The sequence below is a fragment of the Dipodomys merriami genome, unplaced genomic scaffold, assembly GCF_024711535.1.
Source record: "Dipodomys merriami isolate MVZ:Mamm:240054 unplaced genomic scaffold, mDipMer1.0.p SCAF_690, whole genome shotgun sequence".
Classification (NCBI taxonomy): Eukaryota; Metazoa; Chordata; class Mammalia; order Rodentia; family Heteromyidae; genus Dipodomys; species Dipodomys merriami.
This window is the reverse complement of record NW_027206280.1, coordinates 67,542-85,218: the sequence shown is the minus strand read 5'-3', so window position 1 is coordinate 85,218 and position 17,677 is coordinate 67,542. Positions and strand designations below refer to the sequence as shown.

Sequence of the window (17,677 nt, the reverse complement as noted above, 5' to 3'; positions counted from 1 at the left end):
GACCTGGGGGGGGGGTTCTGAGTGGTACAATGATTTCAGGGTAGGCAGGTGGAGGGGTCATGGTATTCAGTGGACAAGAACCAGACAACTGGAGGCTGAATACAGCCTGATCCGTGTGTAGAGACCTGTGATTATCTGAACCTGGTGCCTCGCTCCATTCTACACACCGGTACAAAGCACGGCTTCCTGGGGATCTATTGCTACTCTCATTAATACATTTTCACAAAATACAAAGTACTGTTGAGTGGAGGGAAGAGGGTGCTATGCACTGTTGGTAACATTACCAGAGTCAGAAAATCACATTGCAGACACCGTTCTTTTTATACCACCAATAAGTGCCTGCATCACATGAGTGAGCGCTGATTCCTGCGGGTCTCCTCCAGCAGCTGCCCCTGAGCACTGAGAGTATCATTCATTATGCCATAGATTATCTTCCTTTTATTTCTTTTTCGTAAGTCACTAAAATTTTTGGATGCCTATCAATTTTATTGTACATTGGTGAAGTTGTATCACTTGCTAAAGACAAGGAGGTAATAAGTCTAAATTCACCATGTCTAAGATCATTACCGCAATAGTCGTAATTATTTTCGCTTGTTTTTCTTAGGGAGCTGGGGATTAATCCTAGGCCCTTGTATGGCTAGGCAAGCGTTCTACCACTGAACTCCATGCCCAGTCTTTGGTTTATTGCCACATAACACAGAACAGCCTTGAATTCTGAACCTTCTTCTTAGCCTGGATTTCAGGCATTCAACAATACACCTGGGCTTGATTTTTTTGTTTTGTTTTTTTGTTTAGTTTTGTCGGTCATGGGGCTTAACTCTGGGCTTGGGCGCTGTCCCTGTGCTCTTCAGCTCAATGGCTACCGCTCTACCACTTGAGCCACAGCGCCACTTCCGGTTTTCTGGGGGTTAAATGGACCTAAGAGTCTCATGGACTCAGCTCTCAGCTAGGGTTCCAGGCGTGACCACCGGCACCCGGCTGTTTCTTTTTCTTCTACCCCCAGATCCTTTGGGTCCCTCAGACTGAGGTGTGCAGGGCGCTTCCGTCTTCTTCCAGGAAGCCCACCCTGATCACCACATCCCTGGATCCAGCAAAGATTCCAATACCTATTCTAAACACCCCGCTCCCTGACATGCGGGTGGTTTCCCCTGGAATGCAGTACTTGCACAGTGTCTTCGTTCTTTATTTGCTATGAAGTTTCCAGAGGTTTCAGGAACTTCCTCTGTTTGGTCACCAGCACTAAGCCACAGCACCTCACGGCTGCTCAATGAGTGTTTCTCAAGGGCCTGATTTGAGTCAGACTCTTCCGGAACAACACAGTGCTCAGAGAGAGACGACGCTCCCGACCTTACAGAGGGCCACCGCTCTGATGGGGGACAGATAATGAAGGAAGTTGCTAAGTGCTGGGAAGGGCAGAGCCCAGAGCTGCGACAGAGACACACAGGCCAGACGTTTCTTGCAGGTGTGGGGAAGGCGGCTCCGTGGAGATGACATGGAAACTGAGACTGGGTGAGAAGGACGCAAAGATCTGAGCTTAAAAAGAAAATAACTGGGGCTGGGAAGGTGGCTCCGTGGTAGAGTGCTTGCTTCGCATGCATGAGGCCCTGGGTTCGATTCTCAGCACCACATAAAAAGAAAAAGCCGGAAGTGGCACGGTGGCTCAAGTGGTAGAGTGCTAGCCTTGAGCTGAGAGACAGGGACCAAGCCCAGAGTTCAAGCCCCACGACCGACACGAAAAAAAAAAGGGTGTAAAGGTCATGAAATGGGATAAAAAAAATAAACAGCCAGTACACTGATGGCTCATACCTGCAATCCTAACTATGCAAGAGGCTGAGCTCTGAGGATCACAGTGCACAGCCACTTGGGGCAGATATATCTGACAGACTTTCATCTTCAGTGGAGCAGCAAAAAGCCAGAACTGAAGCCATGGCTCAAGTAAGCAAGCCAAGTAAGGGCGAACGAGGTCTTGGTTTCAAACCTCATTATTGTCATGAACAAACGGATGGATGGATGGATGGATGGATGAACCAACAAATGAATGCTACTAAAGGCATTCATACTAAAGGCTCTAGGGGAAAAGCCCAGCCCAGGTGTGTGAGATCCTGCACAAAACAACAACAATGCTGCTGTTTATTTTAGGGGCAGTGGGAGCGAGGGCTGTCAGTCCTCACAGGGCTGATTATGAGCTCGCTGATAGAAGACACCTGGTCTATTTATTCTACCTGGAGCACAGCACAACTGCAATGGGACGAGCACATCTCTTACGTGCCAAATAATAGGATAACACATGATCATAGCCAAAATTCATTAAAGAATAGCCAGAAGTTGCATATTATTTGGTGCTAGGCAGTGTTCTCCTGTCTCATTTCACATAATCCTCACAGCCTCTTCCTGAGGTGGCGAACACCATCACCCCCATGTTGGAAAACAGCCATGGGACTTGCCGAAGGCCACCAGGCCAAGGGCAGAGGAGCCAGATCCCAGTTCTAGGCAGATTTTTTCCACAACTGGTGCTCACAACCACTAGTCTGCAAAAGCATCCCTGAAGGGGAATGGAGGAGGAAGGAGGGTTTTTCAGACATCCCCTGACTTCAGTGTGCCACCTCTCCTCTCCTCAGGGCTCTCTGTCCCTCCTGATTTACAAAAGAACAGAGGAAAGCCAGAAGCTGGAGTCCTGGCCATGCCCCGACACGACACCCCCAGGTGACGGCCCGCAGCCCCATCTCCTTACGTACATGCAGCTTGTTGAGCAGCACCGCATCTGTTGTGCTATTGGCCCCCGGCTTAGCAGCTTTCCAGAACTGCTTCTGGGCAGAGTAGCGATTCATGGGACATAGCTTGAAGAGGCAGTCTAGACAGGAAACAAACAAACACAAACTGTTACCAAGTATGCACACACACAAGAAAAAAGCTACCTGCTGGAAAAGGCTTTCCATCTTTGTTCATATAAGGTATTAGCAATGGCGCGACATGTGGGTGATGACAGGAGCCCTCTCACCAAGTTTGCTTTTTTAAGTTTAATCCCACCACCTGGTGAAGTTACCCATGAGGGAACTGAGGCTTCTTAGGAAGAGAGCCACTGTCCACTGTGAGAGATCAATAGCACAGAGCCAAAGCTCAGTGTTCAAATCCCATGCTCTTACCACCGTCACGGCACGGTGGACAGATAGAAGGATAAACAATCCTCACTGGTGCCCACGTACACCTGCAATGGCTCCCTAGCACATCCCCACATCTCTTCAGTCCCACTCAAGCTCTGTTTCGTTCCAGAACTGGGGACTGAACTCAGAGCTTTGTGCTTGCCAGGTTAAGTGCTCAACACGCGAGCCACAAGCCCAGTCCTTACAAAAGCAATAGTAATAATTGCCTACATTTAAACTTATTTGGAGATATTGCCTAGGGCAGTGGACTCTCAGATTCCCGTGTGAAGTGAGTGCAGAAATACAGCGTCTCAGCTCCCAGGAGTCGGGATCCACCCTGCCCCCAACACCAGTGCATCTCGATGCCCTTCCACTTCGGAGGTTATGAGTTTGCCCACTTGTCCTATACAACAGAGGCAACAAGCGGCTGCCAGGCTTTCTGCAAAGAAACCAAAACATGGAAGACAGCAGTAGTGTGACCCCAGCTACACAGAGACCAAAGTCCCACCCTTCACTCTCGCCTCTCCACTGCCACTTTAAGGAACGAACTAATAAACCAGTCGCTCTGAGTAAAAGCCACCTAGAAGTTAAAGGCCAACGAAAACCATTAAAAAGCTGACTTTAATGATGAACTTTGTTCTAAGATGAGCATGAGACTATCGTGATTAACCGGACATTACATTATGATTTGCCTTCATCTTTTCATTAACTCTACTGTCCTGTTTTTCTTATCATGTATATGATACAGTGCATAAAGCAACACATGTATATAACTTCACACACACACACACACACACACACACACAGAGTTTAGGACTATATTTTGGTCCTACAAGTTTAGAGGATTAGTGGTAGAGCTCAGTGGTAGACTATCCAAGGTCCTGTGTTTGATCCTCAGCATTAACAATCCTGCCCCGCCCCCACTAGTTTAAATTCCTTAAGGAACTACTATTTAACATGGACACTCACCCTGAAAGGCTTATATTCTGACATACAGATTTTTCAAATGGTATTTGTAAAGTCCAAGTAATAAATATGAAGCAAATGCTCAGATTAGGGGAAACTACACCCTGCAAATAAGTAAGGACTATACTTGTTCTTATCTATTAAATCAGATTCTCATAAAGGGCCTTTCATGGATACATACAAACTCATTGTCCCAACTAATGACTATCTTGAATCAAGGAGAATTCATTTGCTATCAAGTGCAAAAAAAAACAAAAAACAAAAAACATTCAGACCTTCCTCTAACTCAAATGGCTCTTTCTTCTAGCCACGATCAATGAACTGCAACAACCTACTGTACTCTCAAATTGTACTGCCCAAGCAAAAGGTACTTTTCCCCATTTGTACAATCTCCTTCACCGGCTCACGGAGAGGAACAAGGTAAATATAGAAACGCTGATATTCATCTATCCTAAGCAATGTTCATTACACACGAGAAATGTCAGCTAGGTCTTTAAGAACAAAGGACCCATGGGACATAGTTTAAAAGATAAGGCCCTGCTCCTGCCTCTTACCAAGGGCTCGGGTCACAGTCATTTTCTGTGTCACTGGAGAGACCTGTTTTTCTAGCAGTCTAACGCGCACGGTAGCTCCCTGGGTACCTCTTGAGTAACTCACTACCATACTTGTGCTAGCTTTTGACACAGGACCGAGGCTGGTGCCTAGGTGTGCCAGGAGGACTTCCTTGTAAGTTTTTTTAAGAATTCAAATATTTGTGATGAGCATTGACTTCTGATAATTTACAGACCAAATGGGTTAACAAATTCAATATTCATCATCAGAAAAAACATGGGGTACAGAAATGACCTGTAACATATTTCATATACCGATAGCTAAATGCTAGGCTTTCAAAAAAAGGAAAAATAACTGATTTAAGCCTGGCTTGGGGGCAAGTCAGGCTAGATCCACTTTGCTGAGGGTAACAAATCATGCAAAGAAGTTCCATTTTACACCTGTGCATATTATTTACCAAGTCGCTTCACAAACAAATGGGACAACACCAGCTCCAAACCTGAAGCAACTTCACACTTGCCTGAAGTTTCACACTTGCTGGAGGCGTGAGCATGAAGTTAAGACTTGTGGAGCCAACCCATGTCTTGCTATCACTTCCACACCAACTGTTTTCCTTGGACAACACAGAGCATTGCATTGGGTGAAGTGTATTTACAACCAACTGTCTATGTAAATATAAGAGATGCTAACGTACTAGTAACAGAACTGAATTAGCCTTGCTGATTTTTGCCGGTCTCCTGGTTGCTTAGCAACCGATTCCAAGTAAAAATTAAATTAAGCAATTCAAATGTAATGCTAAAGAAACCTTTGGAAATGCTGCCATTCCGATGCTCAGTATTGCCCTTTGCTGTTTGGATGGCACTCTGGGGCAAAATGAAAGTTCTGCTGGGTCCTAATATGCTAAAGATAGAAATATACAAATACAGGAAATCTGATGGCAGAATATGTAATATCTACATAGAGTGAAGAGAGCACGTGTGTGTGTGTGTGTGCGTGCTTGGATAGACACTTACATGGGCACACACTCTGTAGTAGTTGGTCTCATACCAAAAAAATGCCACACAGGAAATCTTATATGACAGGTGTTATTTTAAGCCTTTGAGGGATAAACTAAAATCGAGCTTTCAAAAAACTACTTTGGGGTATTCTTGAGTTTTTGCCCACACTGAGTGAGCAAAGGAGAATTCCGCTGAATGGAGGGGTTGGGCTAACGGCACAGGGCTGGAGAACCGGGGAGCAGACAGCGCAAGGCCCTGGGAGCCTCCAGCCCTCTGGTGTGCATTCCCCAGCTCGCAGCCGGAAAGCTGACGGCGCTCAGCACAAGGAACTACCAAATCCCGAGAGGGGATGAGACTCCCAGGGCCACGGTCGCCTCCGGCACTCTGGGATGGAGTAGGAGGAGATAAGGAAAGGCAAGATGTCAGTGTGTGGTCTTGAGTTGACTGAATGAAGAATGGAGGCTGCCAAAGGTGAAGGCTCTCTATCTCCACACCCTCTTCCCTGCCCCCCCCTCAACTCTGAACTTGAACTTGATGCGTGAGGGCAAGCAGGGACTCATGGCCTAGGCAGACGAGCAGAAGCCCAAGGAAGGTGCTCAATGAATGATCTAGATGTGCTCCTACAGAGGGCTCCAGAAACACTGTACCTCGATCCTGTGACATCACTTCCATCTTGGAGCTTCCAGACATCTGTTCGTAGAGTGAATTACTATTTATTGAAGTACCTCCTATGTGCAGGGGCAGTGCTGGGTATCAAAAATAGAACAGTGAACCAGACGGGAGTTTTGTTTTGTTTTGTTTTGAATACAATCCTAGTGACAAAGGAGTCAAAGAGACCAGCTGTTAAAAGTACGAGTACCTGAAGATTAAATGAAGCAATTCAAATGCGATGTGAGGACAACCTTCGGACTTTTTGCAAGTCAGAGGCTCCAAAGTGCCCTTTACTATTTGGATGGCATAGCGGGGCAAGAGCTGTGTCTGGACACAGAAAGCTGTGTCTGGACTCTACAGTGGAGAGTCAGCGTTTCACGGGCATCAGCAGGAAGGCAGGTCTAGCACTAATTATCTGAGCATGGAGCTGAAGAACAGAAAGGAGCCAGCCTGCAGCAAAGCCTCCCAGGCAGAGAGAAAAGCAAGTGCAAAGGCCCTGTGCTGGAAACAATCTTCCCAATCGCCAAAGAAGGGCTAGAGGAAGGTTAGACAAAAGTTGAGGGAGCTGGGGCCGAGAAGGAAGCATGGGAACATTGTACAACGTTGTTCAGGTTGATGGGACATGTGAGTCATTCCACAAGCCATGGGAAGCCATCAAGGGCTGTAAGCAAGGCTGGGAAGAGGGGGTTTGGGGGTGGGGGAAGAGAAGAGTTAAAATCATGGGTTTTGTTTTGGCTCTGCTCAGTTTGAGATACCGATAAAACATCCAGGCTGAAATGTTGAGTCATGAGCAGACAATCACCAATCAGCAGGATGAACACATAAAGCAGTCAAAGTTCCATAAGGATGCCAGTGGATGGACAGACACAAGGAGAAGAGGAAGGATGGAGTGTTGGAGATGAGAGGGAAGTTGAGGAAGTCAGAATTACAAACTTCACACATGGCATGAAATACGGAAATACCACAATGAACCCCTCACTTCCCACATTCGTCCCATTCTCACTACTGGAATCTAAAAGTACATTGTTCACTTGAGGCTTCCAAAAGCTTGCTCTTGCTTAAAAGTGTTCACAGGGCAGACTAAAGACCTTGCTACAGCCGTCACTCCTTATAAAAGAAAAAAACAGCCAGGTGCTGATGGCTCACACCTGTAATCCTAGCTACTCAGGGGGCAGGAAAGTCAGTGAGACTCTTATCTCCAATAAACCACCAAAAAACCAGAAGTGGTGCTGTGGCTCAAGTGATAGAGTCCTAGCCTTGAGCTAAAGAGCACAAGGACAGCACCCAAGCCCAGAGTTGAAGCCTCACGACTGACCCCACCCCAAACAACAACAACAACACATGCACCAAAAATTAAAGTTTAAAAATCCAACACCATCTTCCAGGAAACACAAGCCCATCCGCCCAGTTGTTGAAGATGGAGAGAGTACAGAGCAGGGAACATGACAGATAAGGTGAAGACTGAGTTTCTGCCCAGGGGTCCTGAGGAGAAGCAGGCTGATGTGACTGGCAGAGTCCGGAAAGGCTCAGGAACTGGAGGCCCCGGGCAGTACGGAGGACAGGGGTGGGTGAGGAGCCATTCTGGGGATGGACTGAAACAGAGAAATCAGTCAGTCGCTCATGTCATCGCCCATAACGACGAGACCAGATCCCTTCTCCCTGCTGGATATCTGTGAAATAAACACATCACGGAATCTCCCACCACACACACCGAATACAGAGAAGGGCTGAATACTGGAGTCAAAATTAATGCAAACGTGGGATGGCAGGAGGCCCGGGCTCCACGGTGGCCAGCCTGCTTCCTCTCCACCGGTGGATACCTAGAGCAGGGGCCACACCCTGGGGCGCCTCGGCCAGCGCTGGTCCACACAGCCCACCAGAGGGCAGCTCACCAGGGAAGAATGGGTTTCACATTCCAAGAATGGGGGGGGGGGTGTCAAAATGAGAGTAATATTTAAGATCGAGGCAAGGTCACAATGAAATATGAAAACATCGCAGTGCAACTTCCCACTTTACACAACTTAGGGGGAAAAGAAGGCCTCCCTGGTCCAGCTGAGGGAGAGGAGGCTGAATCTGCATTATCAGTGTCACAGCAGACATGTGTCCTCTGGTGACACTACGCAGGCTGGTCACTGCCCCTGGCTAAAGAACCCAGGGACAGAGGACTGTGGGGAGGACAGGGTCTCACCCCTGTCAATTGGAGAACAGGGAGGCTTCTAGAGAGAAAACATACTCACTAAATGTGACAAAGGAACTATGCAAAAAAGAAAAGACTAAGAAAAGTAAGACTATTACTTCAGGGGAAAGGTGTGCATTAAAATCTAGTGTTCAACAGTGAGCAATATTTATACAGTCGTACAAATAGAAAGATTACTAGTTTAGGCCAAAACATGTCATAAACAGCTCTTATGGGAGGGTGGAGGAAGAGCAAAGCGTCATAAAGCCAGCCATAATCTATAATAACAGCAATATGAACCATTTGAAACCAGGCACCGGTGGCTCCTATTTGTAATCCTAGCTACTCAGGAGGCTGAGATCTGAGGACCCCAGTTTGAAGCTAGCCCTGGCAGAAAGGTCTATGAGATTTGTTAGCCAAAAGGCCAGAAGTAGACCTGTGGCTCAAGTGGCAGAGCACCAGCCTTAAGCAAGAAAGCTCAGGCATACAGATAGCATTCAATACATGTACAATGCTGTACAACCTCCATCTCCATCTGCCTCCCAAACACCTTCCACATCTCCAAAACACAAGGCTTCATTACCCACCTGCCTCCATGTGTCAAAGAAAACACTGCCTTTTCCTTATGCAGCTCTGGGGTTTGAACTCAGGGCCTTAGGCTTGTTAACAGACACTCTGCCACTGAAGCCACGCTTCCAATCCTTTTTGCTTTAGTTATTCCTTCAAATAGGGTCTTATGTCTATGCCCAGGCCAACCTAGCTGAAGATGATCCCACCCACCTATGCCTTCTATGATCCAGGCTAAAAAAAAATTTTTTTTTTTTTTGTCGGTCGTGGGGCTTGAACTCTGGGCCTGGGCGCTGTCCCTCAGCTCTTCAGCTCAAGGCGAGCGCTCTACCACTTGAGCTACAGCATCACTTCCCAGACTAAAATTTTTGAATTACTTCTGGTACTCAATTACTGCTCAGGCTTTTACTGAGCTACTACTGTTTCTTAATTTTGCTATTAAAAGGGGTTACAATTCCATAAGCCAGGTTATGAATACAATGTTTCTGAAATGTCACCCGGCCCTTCCTTCTCCCGTTTTACCTTTCCCATCCCTACCCACAAGTTACATGGTTCATGGTTTACACAGTGTACATTGACTACTGTGACTTGCTCCATCACCCTTCCTTGATCCATTCCTTTGTCCCCCCCATTCCCACTCCCCCAACAAAAAAGTTTCCACCATTTCCTGGAATTCATTTTGACAAACAGTACTTTAGTTGTTCAGAAGTCACCCTTTGACTGAGATACTACTTTGCAACTACAGACTGACAAAGGCAACAAGCTAGATGCCACGGTTTGCATGTTTGTCTCTAAGAGTCATGTTGAACCCCAATTGCCAATGTGATGACTGGGCTAGCAGAGGCAACTGTACCAAGAGGACCCCACACTCAAGGCTGGACTTAATGCTTAAAAAAGCTTGGGGTTTGGGCTCTTGCTCTGGGCTCTTCTGTCATTTGAGAACAGTGGTCCACCTGTGCAAAGGATGTAGCTTCTTGGGAGGAGAGGCCAGGCCCCCATCAAACACAAGCCTGCCCACACTTTCATCTTGGACTTCTCAGTCTCCACACTGTCAGCCAATACATCTCTGTTCGTTCTAAATCCCCTGGTCAGTGGGATTCTGTCACAACAGAATAACAGACTGAGATCTGGGTATTGCACTGTCAGTGAGCACTACTGCCAGGGTGGGAAGGGGCAACCCAGTCTGAGCGAAAGTAAATGCACACGAACAAAGTACAACGTACCATCTAGCAATGCTGCTGCTACTACTACTACACACAGGAAGGTATACTAGGAAACAGAACAATGAGAAGGCACGCTAGCTCTTAACTGCACTGCCTAGGACATGACACCTGTACTCCGACATGAGGCCGGTGATGAATTCCTCACACAAGCCCCTCTCCTAGGAAGTAAAGGAGCTGAGATGTGACATTCAGGCGTGTGCTGCTTGCTATGAGTGCTTGAAGTCAGCAATATTCGTAACGTTCCCTCTCACACCACAGCCCCCGCCCCTTCCACTGGCTGGAGCGGAAGCTGTAGCCAGTCTCTTCTCTTGCAGAATTTGAATTCTTCATGTGAGCAAAAAGATACTCGGCCATCACCAATAGCTCCCAAACTGTTCCTTCGGCCAGCCCATGTAAACTCAATTGTATTTGGGTAAAAAGCAAGAAAATGAAAGTGAAAAATGGTAAGTGTTGTTTATCCATAGCTAGCCTTTCTTTTTTTTTTTTTTTTTAAGGATAAGAAGTCACAGAATAAAAATTTCAGAAAGACAGTAAGATGAATGTAGAGAAGGGAGACTTGTAAGCCACATGAAATAAATTGATTACCAGCAAAGTAGTAATGAAAGGGAAATAGAGACTTGCTCCTAATCCAATTTACCAGACTACCAGAGATGAAGGTGTACCCTCCACAGCTGCTGTTCTATTCCTGGTACATCAGGATCAGAAACAGGGCCAGGGAACACATGAGAAGATAGGTAAAAGGTGAACAGGCACAAGGTAAAAGGTGAGTAGGCTGAAATGGGAGGTGACAAGGGGAAAGGCCATTCATCTTTCCCACAAATGCCTTCCAGGACCAGGTATTCACTGTAGCTGGCTGGGAGTGGAAACCAGCTTCACACTGTTGTGGCTACTGAATGCTAACCACATCCCCAAGCCAGGACAGCACCTTCTGCAGTCGAGAGACATTTTCCAACTGCCAAACAGCCCTTCCATTATGTGCCTGCGCAGAGAACACACACTGCCATTAAGAGACAAGGGACAACGAGGCAACTTTTCCATTTCAGACGACCAGAAGAGAAAACCAAAGCTGAATGTAGAAGCCCACCGTCCTCTGCCTCTCCCACCCTCCCTATTCAGCAGGGCCATCATTCACAAGCCTCCTTTCTGACCCACTCTAGCTCAGGCGATTAAGCTTTGTTTACCTATCTGCAAGGAGTATTGAATATGGGTTAACATGAATAGTTCAGTTACACATCTAGGAGAAAGGTAATTCTACTCATTGCACAAGACAAAAGGGGCCAGAAGTTCCTCCAGACCAGCAGCCTGCACACAGGCACCCAAGCACATTTGCATAAGCAACTTTCTACCCTGGCCTCAGCACTTGCAGAAAGGGCTGCAAAGCCAGCTTAAGGCTTGCCACTCTGCAGGGACAGCATGGAGTGTGTTGTGAAGGAGGATGAGGGGGTCCCTGGACCCGGTGAAGCACCCTTTCCACGAGCTCAAAACTAATCAGTGCCAGCAGGGCTCCATCCGCACGGAGCCTGGCTCCAGGATTGCATACATTCAGATTCCTTTTGGATTTAAGTTAGTTTTTATTGCGTGCAACCAAGTGTGACCTGTGGAGTAATAAAACCTACTCCATTGTGCTGGCAATGGAAATAAGCAATCACCAAATGGAAATAACCATCAGCAAAGAGAACACACAAAAAAATTGGAGAAGGAGGAGAAGCAGGAAGAGGAGGAGGAGGAGGAAGAGGAGGAGAAGGAAGAAGAGGCAGCTACATGGAGAAACTGAAAAGCTAGCCTTAGCTCTGCTCCTCAAAGGCTGAGCAACCTCACCCAGGTGACCAGGCCTCTCCGTAATGTGCATGTCTTCTCCTGAGGGACTGTGGAGCCCGAGAGCCAGTGAAGCCTGGGGAAGATGATGTCCCCTCTCATGTGGGTAAAACCGAGCCCTCTGAGTGCCTGTGTGCACACTCATCCAGAACTCGTCACCATTAGGAGTGTAATTCTAGGGAAAATGATCTGACTCTACATGTGTGTTGCTATAAAGGGAATAACCATAAAGACTAACGCACAAATTCACTCCCAAGAGTAAATCAACCACATCATCTAAAGCCCTTCAAACAGATCCCAGCACAGAGCAGACAATAAACATGACCACCATGATCGAACCCGCAAACCAATGTCCATCCATGCTGCCCAGCAATGCTGGTCCATACTGTCACGAGATAAGCCACCATGAGTCGCCCATAACTGACCACATTTCCACAAATGTAATTACTGATGGACCCACTTATAAGAAGCTCAAGAATAAGCAAAAAGAATGTATGGTGTCAATACTGGGACAGTAATTACCTTTATTGGGGGTTAGTAGTGTTTTCTGGGGAATTTCAAATGTTCTCTCTCTCTCAACCTTGGAGGAGTTGCATGAATATAAATGTAAAATCCCATCAAGCAATACATTTAAGATTTGTGTATACAGACATTTAAATTTACATGCCTGCACACATATATATTTGAAATACCGCAATAGTAACAATAAAATCAAATCCACTGCTTCTCATGACCTTGTGAAAAGGAAGATCTTGCTGCTAAGGGGGGGAAAAAAAACCATGAGTTTTCCCTTCATGGAAAAGGTTAATGTGATTTCCATCACTAGGAAAACATGTTTGCTTGTTCAGGGCTTGGTGAGCAGGGCCGGGCTATAATGAGTTGAGGAGAGGGGAAGGGAGAGAACAGACAGGTCTCCCTGGGGCCTGTGATCCAGGCCACCCACTGGATGGCTCAGGTAATGCTTCTTCCCTGGCTTGGTGCCTGGAGGCGCAGAGGGACTGCAGAGACAGACTTTCCCCGGATCCTCTGTGCTATCCAAACAGCTCTACAACATTAAAAGGCAGTTTAAAATGCCATCTCTAATGAAATCGTATGATGTCTGCTGTTTGCTTCGAAACAATCAGAGGCAGGGAAGCAGTGGGATACAGAAAAACAACACTGGCCCTGGGTTGGTTATTTTAAAGCTGGATATGAACCGCATTCTCGCCACTTACCTAAAGGCTTAAGTTTTTGCCCAAGAGCATGCTTTTTAAGTCACCTTTTAAACTTCCGTTCAGGTTTAAGAACTTTACAAAAACCAAACCAAAATATTCATGAGTTCAAAGCCAGGCTTTTCTGTTCTTTAAGTTCTGAAGAAGGGTGGGAGAAAAGGAGGGAGCACTTCCCCCTGAAAACTGGTATATTCTGGAAATGAGAACATAGCTGGATGGAACTGGCAGGAAAGAAATTCAATACACAAAAATGCATTGGGGAAAAAAAAAAAAAAAGAGGAGAGCTCGAGCTCTACGTTAGATCTGTGAGCAGCAATCAACAGGGTGGAGTCGGGTTAAAACCTTGCTGGGCAGAGCTCCACATCCTCAGCACCTCTGAGTCAAAGGCAAATGAAATCTCACCATGCAAACCACAGCCATGGCCCTTGGAGAATCGCTGTGCGGGAGATCATAAGGAGCTTGGGAAGGCCTGGGGCAGCTGGCATGGGGTTACAGAAGCCATGGGGCTGCTCATCCTGGGAGCCTTCTGGAAAAGGACTTTTTTTTTTCAACTCCAAGTCCACTACACTGAGGTAAAGCTGGCTGTGTCTCCTGCAATAATTTGACTTGTCTTTCACCAAACCTTTATTAAATGCCTGTGTGCTGGACCACCGTTAAAGGTAATCCCCAGTATCCCAGGCAGACAGAGGACCCAATAGGAAACCGCAGGGTGACTGAAGCAGACTGGAGTCCCCTACCCAAGCAGACGTGCGAGAGGGAGTGAGAAAATGCTCCTGACTGGACTTTCGCAGGATCTCGGGGACCAGCCGGGGTGGACTGGAGCAAACAATAGAACTCTTGTTCTGTGCAAAAGACTCCTGGTAAGGCCCACTGTCAAGAAGTGGGAATGACAAGTCTAGCTCCCTGCTCTCCCTCTTCCCCAGGTTACACAGCCAATTGAACTCAAGATGACCTAATCTTCACAAGTTCCACGCTGAGTGCAAGGCCGGGTGCGCAGAGCTGTCCTTGCTGGTGTGGGCCCACTTTTCCATGGAGAGGCAAGAAGGGTGGAGGAAGACAGTCCTGCTCTGTTGCTTCCTTCTCCTGTTGTTCTCTGAAGAGCTGGTGACCCAACCCCAAACACCCCGGATCTTCCCCTGGGTTCTGGATACTTTCTAACCAGCCTCTGGCATGTGTAGGCTGGGCCATCCCTTACTTCTTGACATTTCTCCATATTAAACCTACCCTGGCTGAGCAAATTCTTTACAAAGATAGCCTTTCGCCAATCTTATCCCAGCAAAAACCAACTACACAATCAATCTGGACTCCCTAAAAGACAGCATGCAGGTGCCCCAAAGAAAGAGAAAAAAAGTGCTTTCCTGGGGCTGGGAAGGTGGCTCAGTGGCAGAGTGCTTGCCTGGCATGCCTGAGGCCCTGGATTCCATTTCTCAGCACCACATAAGCAGAAAAAGCCAGAAGTAGAGCTGTGGCTCAAGTGGTAGAGCGCTAGCCTTGAGCTGAAGAGCTGAGGGACAGCGCCCCTCACGACCAACCAGGGGGTAGGGGGGGGGGGAGTGCTTTCCTAATTTATTTCATGACCTATGTTTCATTTGCTTACACTTTATTTTTATCCTAGCAAACACGGCCTACCACCCAATTGCCATTTTTAAATCAAAGTATCTGCCAAAAAGAATGACTGTCAAGCTTCTCCTCTCCCCCAGAACACCTACCTGAAAGATAACGACACATTCCAGCTCCAAATAGTGACTTGTTAGCGCAAGATCTTCCAGGAAGGCACCTCAGGATGATACACGCCAACCCTCAAAAAGGTGCTTAGATTATGACACAGTTTCTAATAGCACCATTTATGTTTTTGGCATCAACTTCCTTCCTTCCTCCCTCCCCCCTTACTTCCTCTCTCTTCCTTCCCCTTACCCTGCTCTCCCCCCATTCTTTGTCCTGAGATTTAATCTCAAGTCCCTGTGCTTGCTATGTAGGTTAGGTCCTCTAGCACTTTAGCCAATGCTCCCACGCCTTTTTGGTTTCATTATTTTTCAAATAGTCTCACTCTTTTGCCCTGTCTTTCACCCATTAATACTGTAAGGTCACCTCCCAGTACAGATCCCTAGGGAAGATCTCTGCTCTCCACCCTAGCCTACCCACCTCCCTGAGCTTGGCACTCCTTCCTCCAAGAGCCCAGTGTCTTTATTACTGCCTTATAAGTTGCCTGTGTGGTGGGTACATTAGCGACAAAGACTTACGTCATATAATAAAAATGTAGTTAGCTTTTCATCATCCACTATTCAGTACGGAAGGTTCTTACCTCTGCCCCAAGATTTAAAAAAAAAAAAAAGCTGGCCAAGTTTCTGGAAACAATGCCAACTCCAAGATTAAAAACATCCAGCTGGATGCCAGGGGCTCATGGCTATAATCCCAGCAAGTCAGAAGGCTGAGATCCAGAGGGAGGTAGTTCAAAGCCAGCCTGGACAGAGAAGTCTTCGAGATTCCATCTCCAATTCACCAGCAAAAAGCCAGGCAGGAAGTGTGGCTCAAGGCACAGAGCACTTACTAGCAGAGCAAGTTTGAAGCTCTGAAACTTTTCCTCGGCCAATGCCTGCATACTTTGTCTCATCCTTAGAAAAGCAGCATCCTGCATATCCTGGTTCAACAAGGACTTCTGCTTCCATCCTGTCTACCTGGCCTCCCCCCACCTCTATGACTCTGAGAAAGCCCAGAAGTTCCGGCCCCTGACTCTGTCCATCAATTACTCTTGTTAGACGAATATACCTTCCACCTGAAACATGTCCTCCGACACATTCAAAACCCATCCCCAAAACAGACCTTGAATCAGGCCCTCCCCTTCATCCCTCCTTTCATTCATTTCCCTTTTACTCAACCTTTGAGTATTTTACTTGGTATGTCTTTGTTGTTTCATTTGCATAATTGTGTGGCCAGTGGGTTTAAACAACTTATATGTAGCCATTTTTACTGAGACTTCATTCATAGCCAACAAAATATACACTGTAGAATTTAACAATGTCTTAAATGAAAACCAGTCACGAAAACCATGACTACTATCTAATTCCAAGACATCGTATAACCTCCCTCCCCCAAAAAATCCTACACCCAATAGTAGTCAGCCCCCATTTTCTCTTCCCTCAGACCCTAAGCAACCAGCAATTCATTTTCTGCCTTACAGATCCTGAGCATTTCACAGAAGTGAAATCATAAGATGTATAGCCTATAAGATAAGATCCATTCATATTGTAGCACACATCAGTACTTCATTGCCTTTTGTGCATGAATTAATATTTCATTACAGGCCTACACAAATAGTTTGTTCATTTCTCAGCTTATGGACATGTGAGTTATTTCGACATTTCAGCTTTATCAATAACGCAATTGTGAGCATCTGTATGGCTGCAGATATATACTCTCCATTCTCTTGGGTTTATATTTAGAGAGGAACTGTTGGGTCACAGGATTACTCGGTGTTTGAGCTTTGAGGAACTGTGGATCTGTTCTACAAAACTGATGCATCATCTTACAGCAGCAATGTAAAACTTCTCCACATTCTCACCAATACTTACTATTATCCATCTCCCATGACCATGCTAATGTTTTATTGTGGCTTTGATTTGCATTTTCCCTAATGATGTTAAGCATCTTTTCATATGCCTATGAGCCAGTGTACATTTTTTTTAAAGAAATGTCTATTTAAATCCTTGTTCCATTTTAAAATTGGGTTATCTTTTTATGGTTGGACCACGACAGTTCTTATATATTCTGAATACTAGTAATTTAGCATGCAAAAAAAGAGAGACGTTTTAGAATATTTTCCCCCTTTCTGAGTTGTGTTTTCTCTCCCCTTTCTTCCTTCCCTCCCTCCTTCCTTCCTTTTCCTCTTTCCTCCCTCCCTCCTTGTCTTTTTTCCTCTTGTGCTAGGGATTGAACCCAGGGCCTTGTGCATGGTTGCCAAGCATTCATCATTTGAAATAGATCTCTGGGCCTGTTTTTGTTTTGTAGACAGTGTCCAGTATCATTTTGATTATTCTTGTGTTACCTATATTTGTTTTTGTTTTGTTTTGTTTTGTTGTTTTTGCCGGTCCTTGAAGGTCCTTGAATTCTGGGCCTGGGTGCTATCCCTTTTTTGCTCAAGGTGAGCACTCTAACACTTGAGCCACAGTACCTCTTCCTTGAGTAGTTTATAAGCGTCTCATGGACTTTCCTGGCTAGCTTTGAACCGCAATCTTCAAATCTCAGCCTCCTGAGTAGCTAGGGTTACAGGCATGTGCCATCGGCGCCCAGCAATGTTACTTACATTTTACTGTATTAATTAGTCACTAGCTAGCGTAGCACAAGGTCATGAAGACTTGAACTTGTATTTTCTATTAGGAGG

The 17,677-nt window shown here is 46.2% G+C and overlaps 1 protein-coding gene across 7 annotated transcripts in view; it reads right to left on the bottom strand.

The window, feature by feature from the left end:
• The window catches only part of LOC138816317 (inositol 1,4,5-trisphosphate-gated calcium channel ITPR1-like), a 275,135-nt gene that overhangs the window by 196,071 nt on the left and 61,387 nt on the right, over positions 1-17,677 (bottom strand). For all 7 annotated transcript variants that reach the window (XM_070006010.1, XM_070006011.1, XM_070006012.1 and 4 more), the window contains exon 3: positions 2,736-2,851. In XM_070006010.1, coding sequence (XP_069862111.1) covers positions 2,736-2,851 — 116 coding nt within the window. The remainder of the gene's footprint in view (positions 1-2,735; positions 2,852-17,677) is intronic.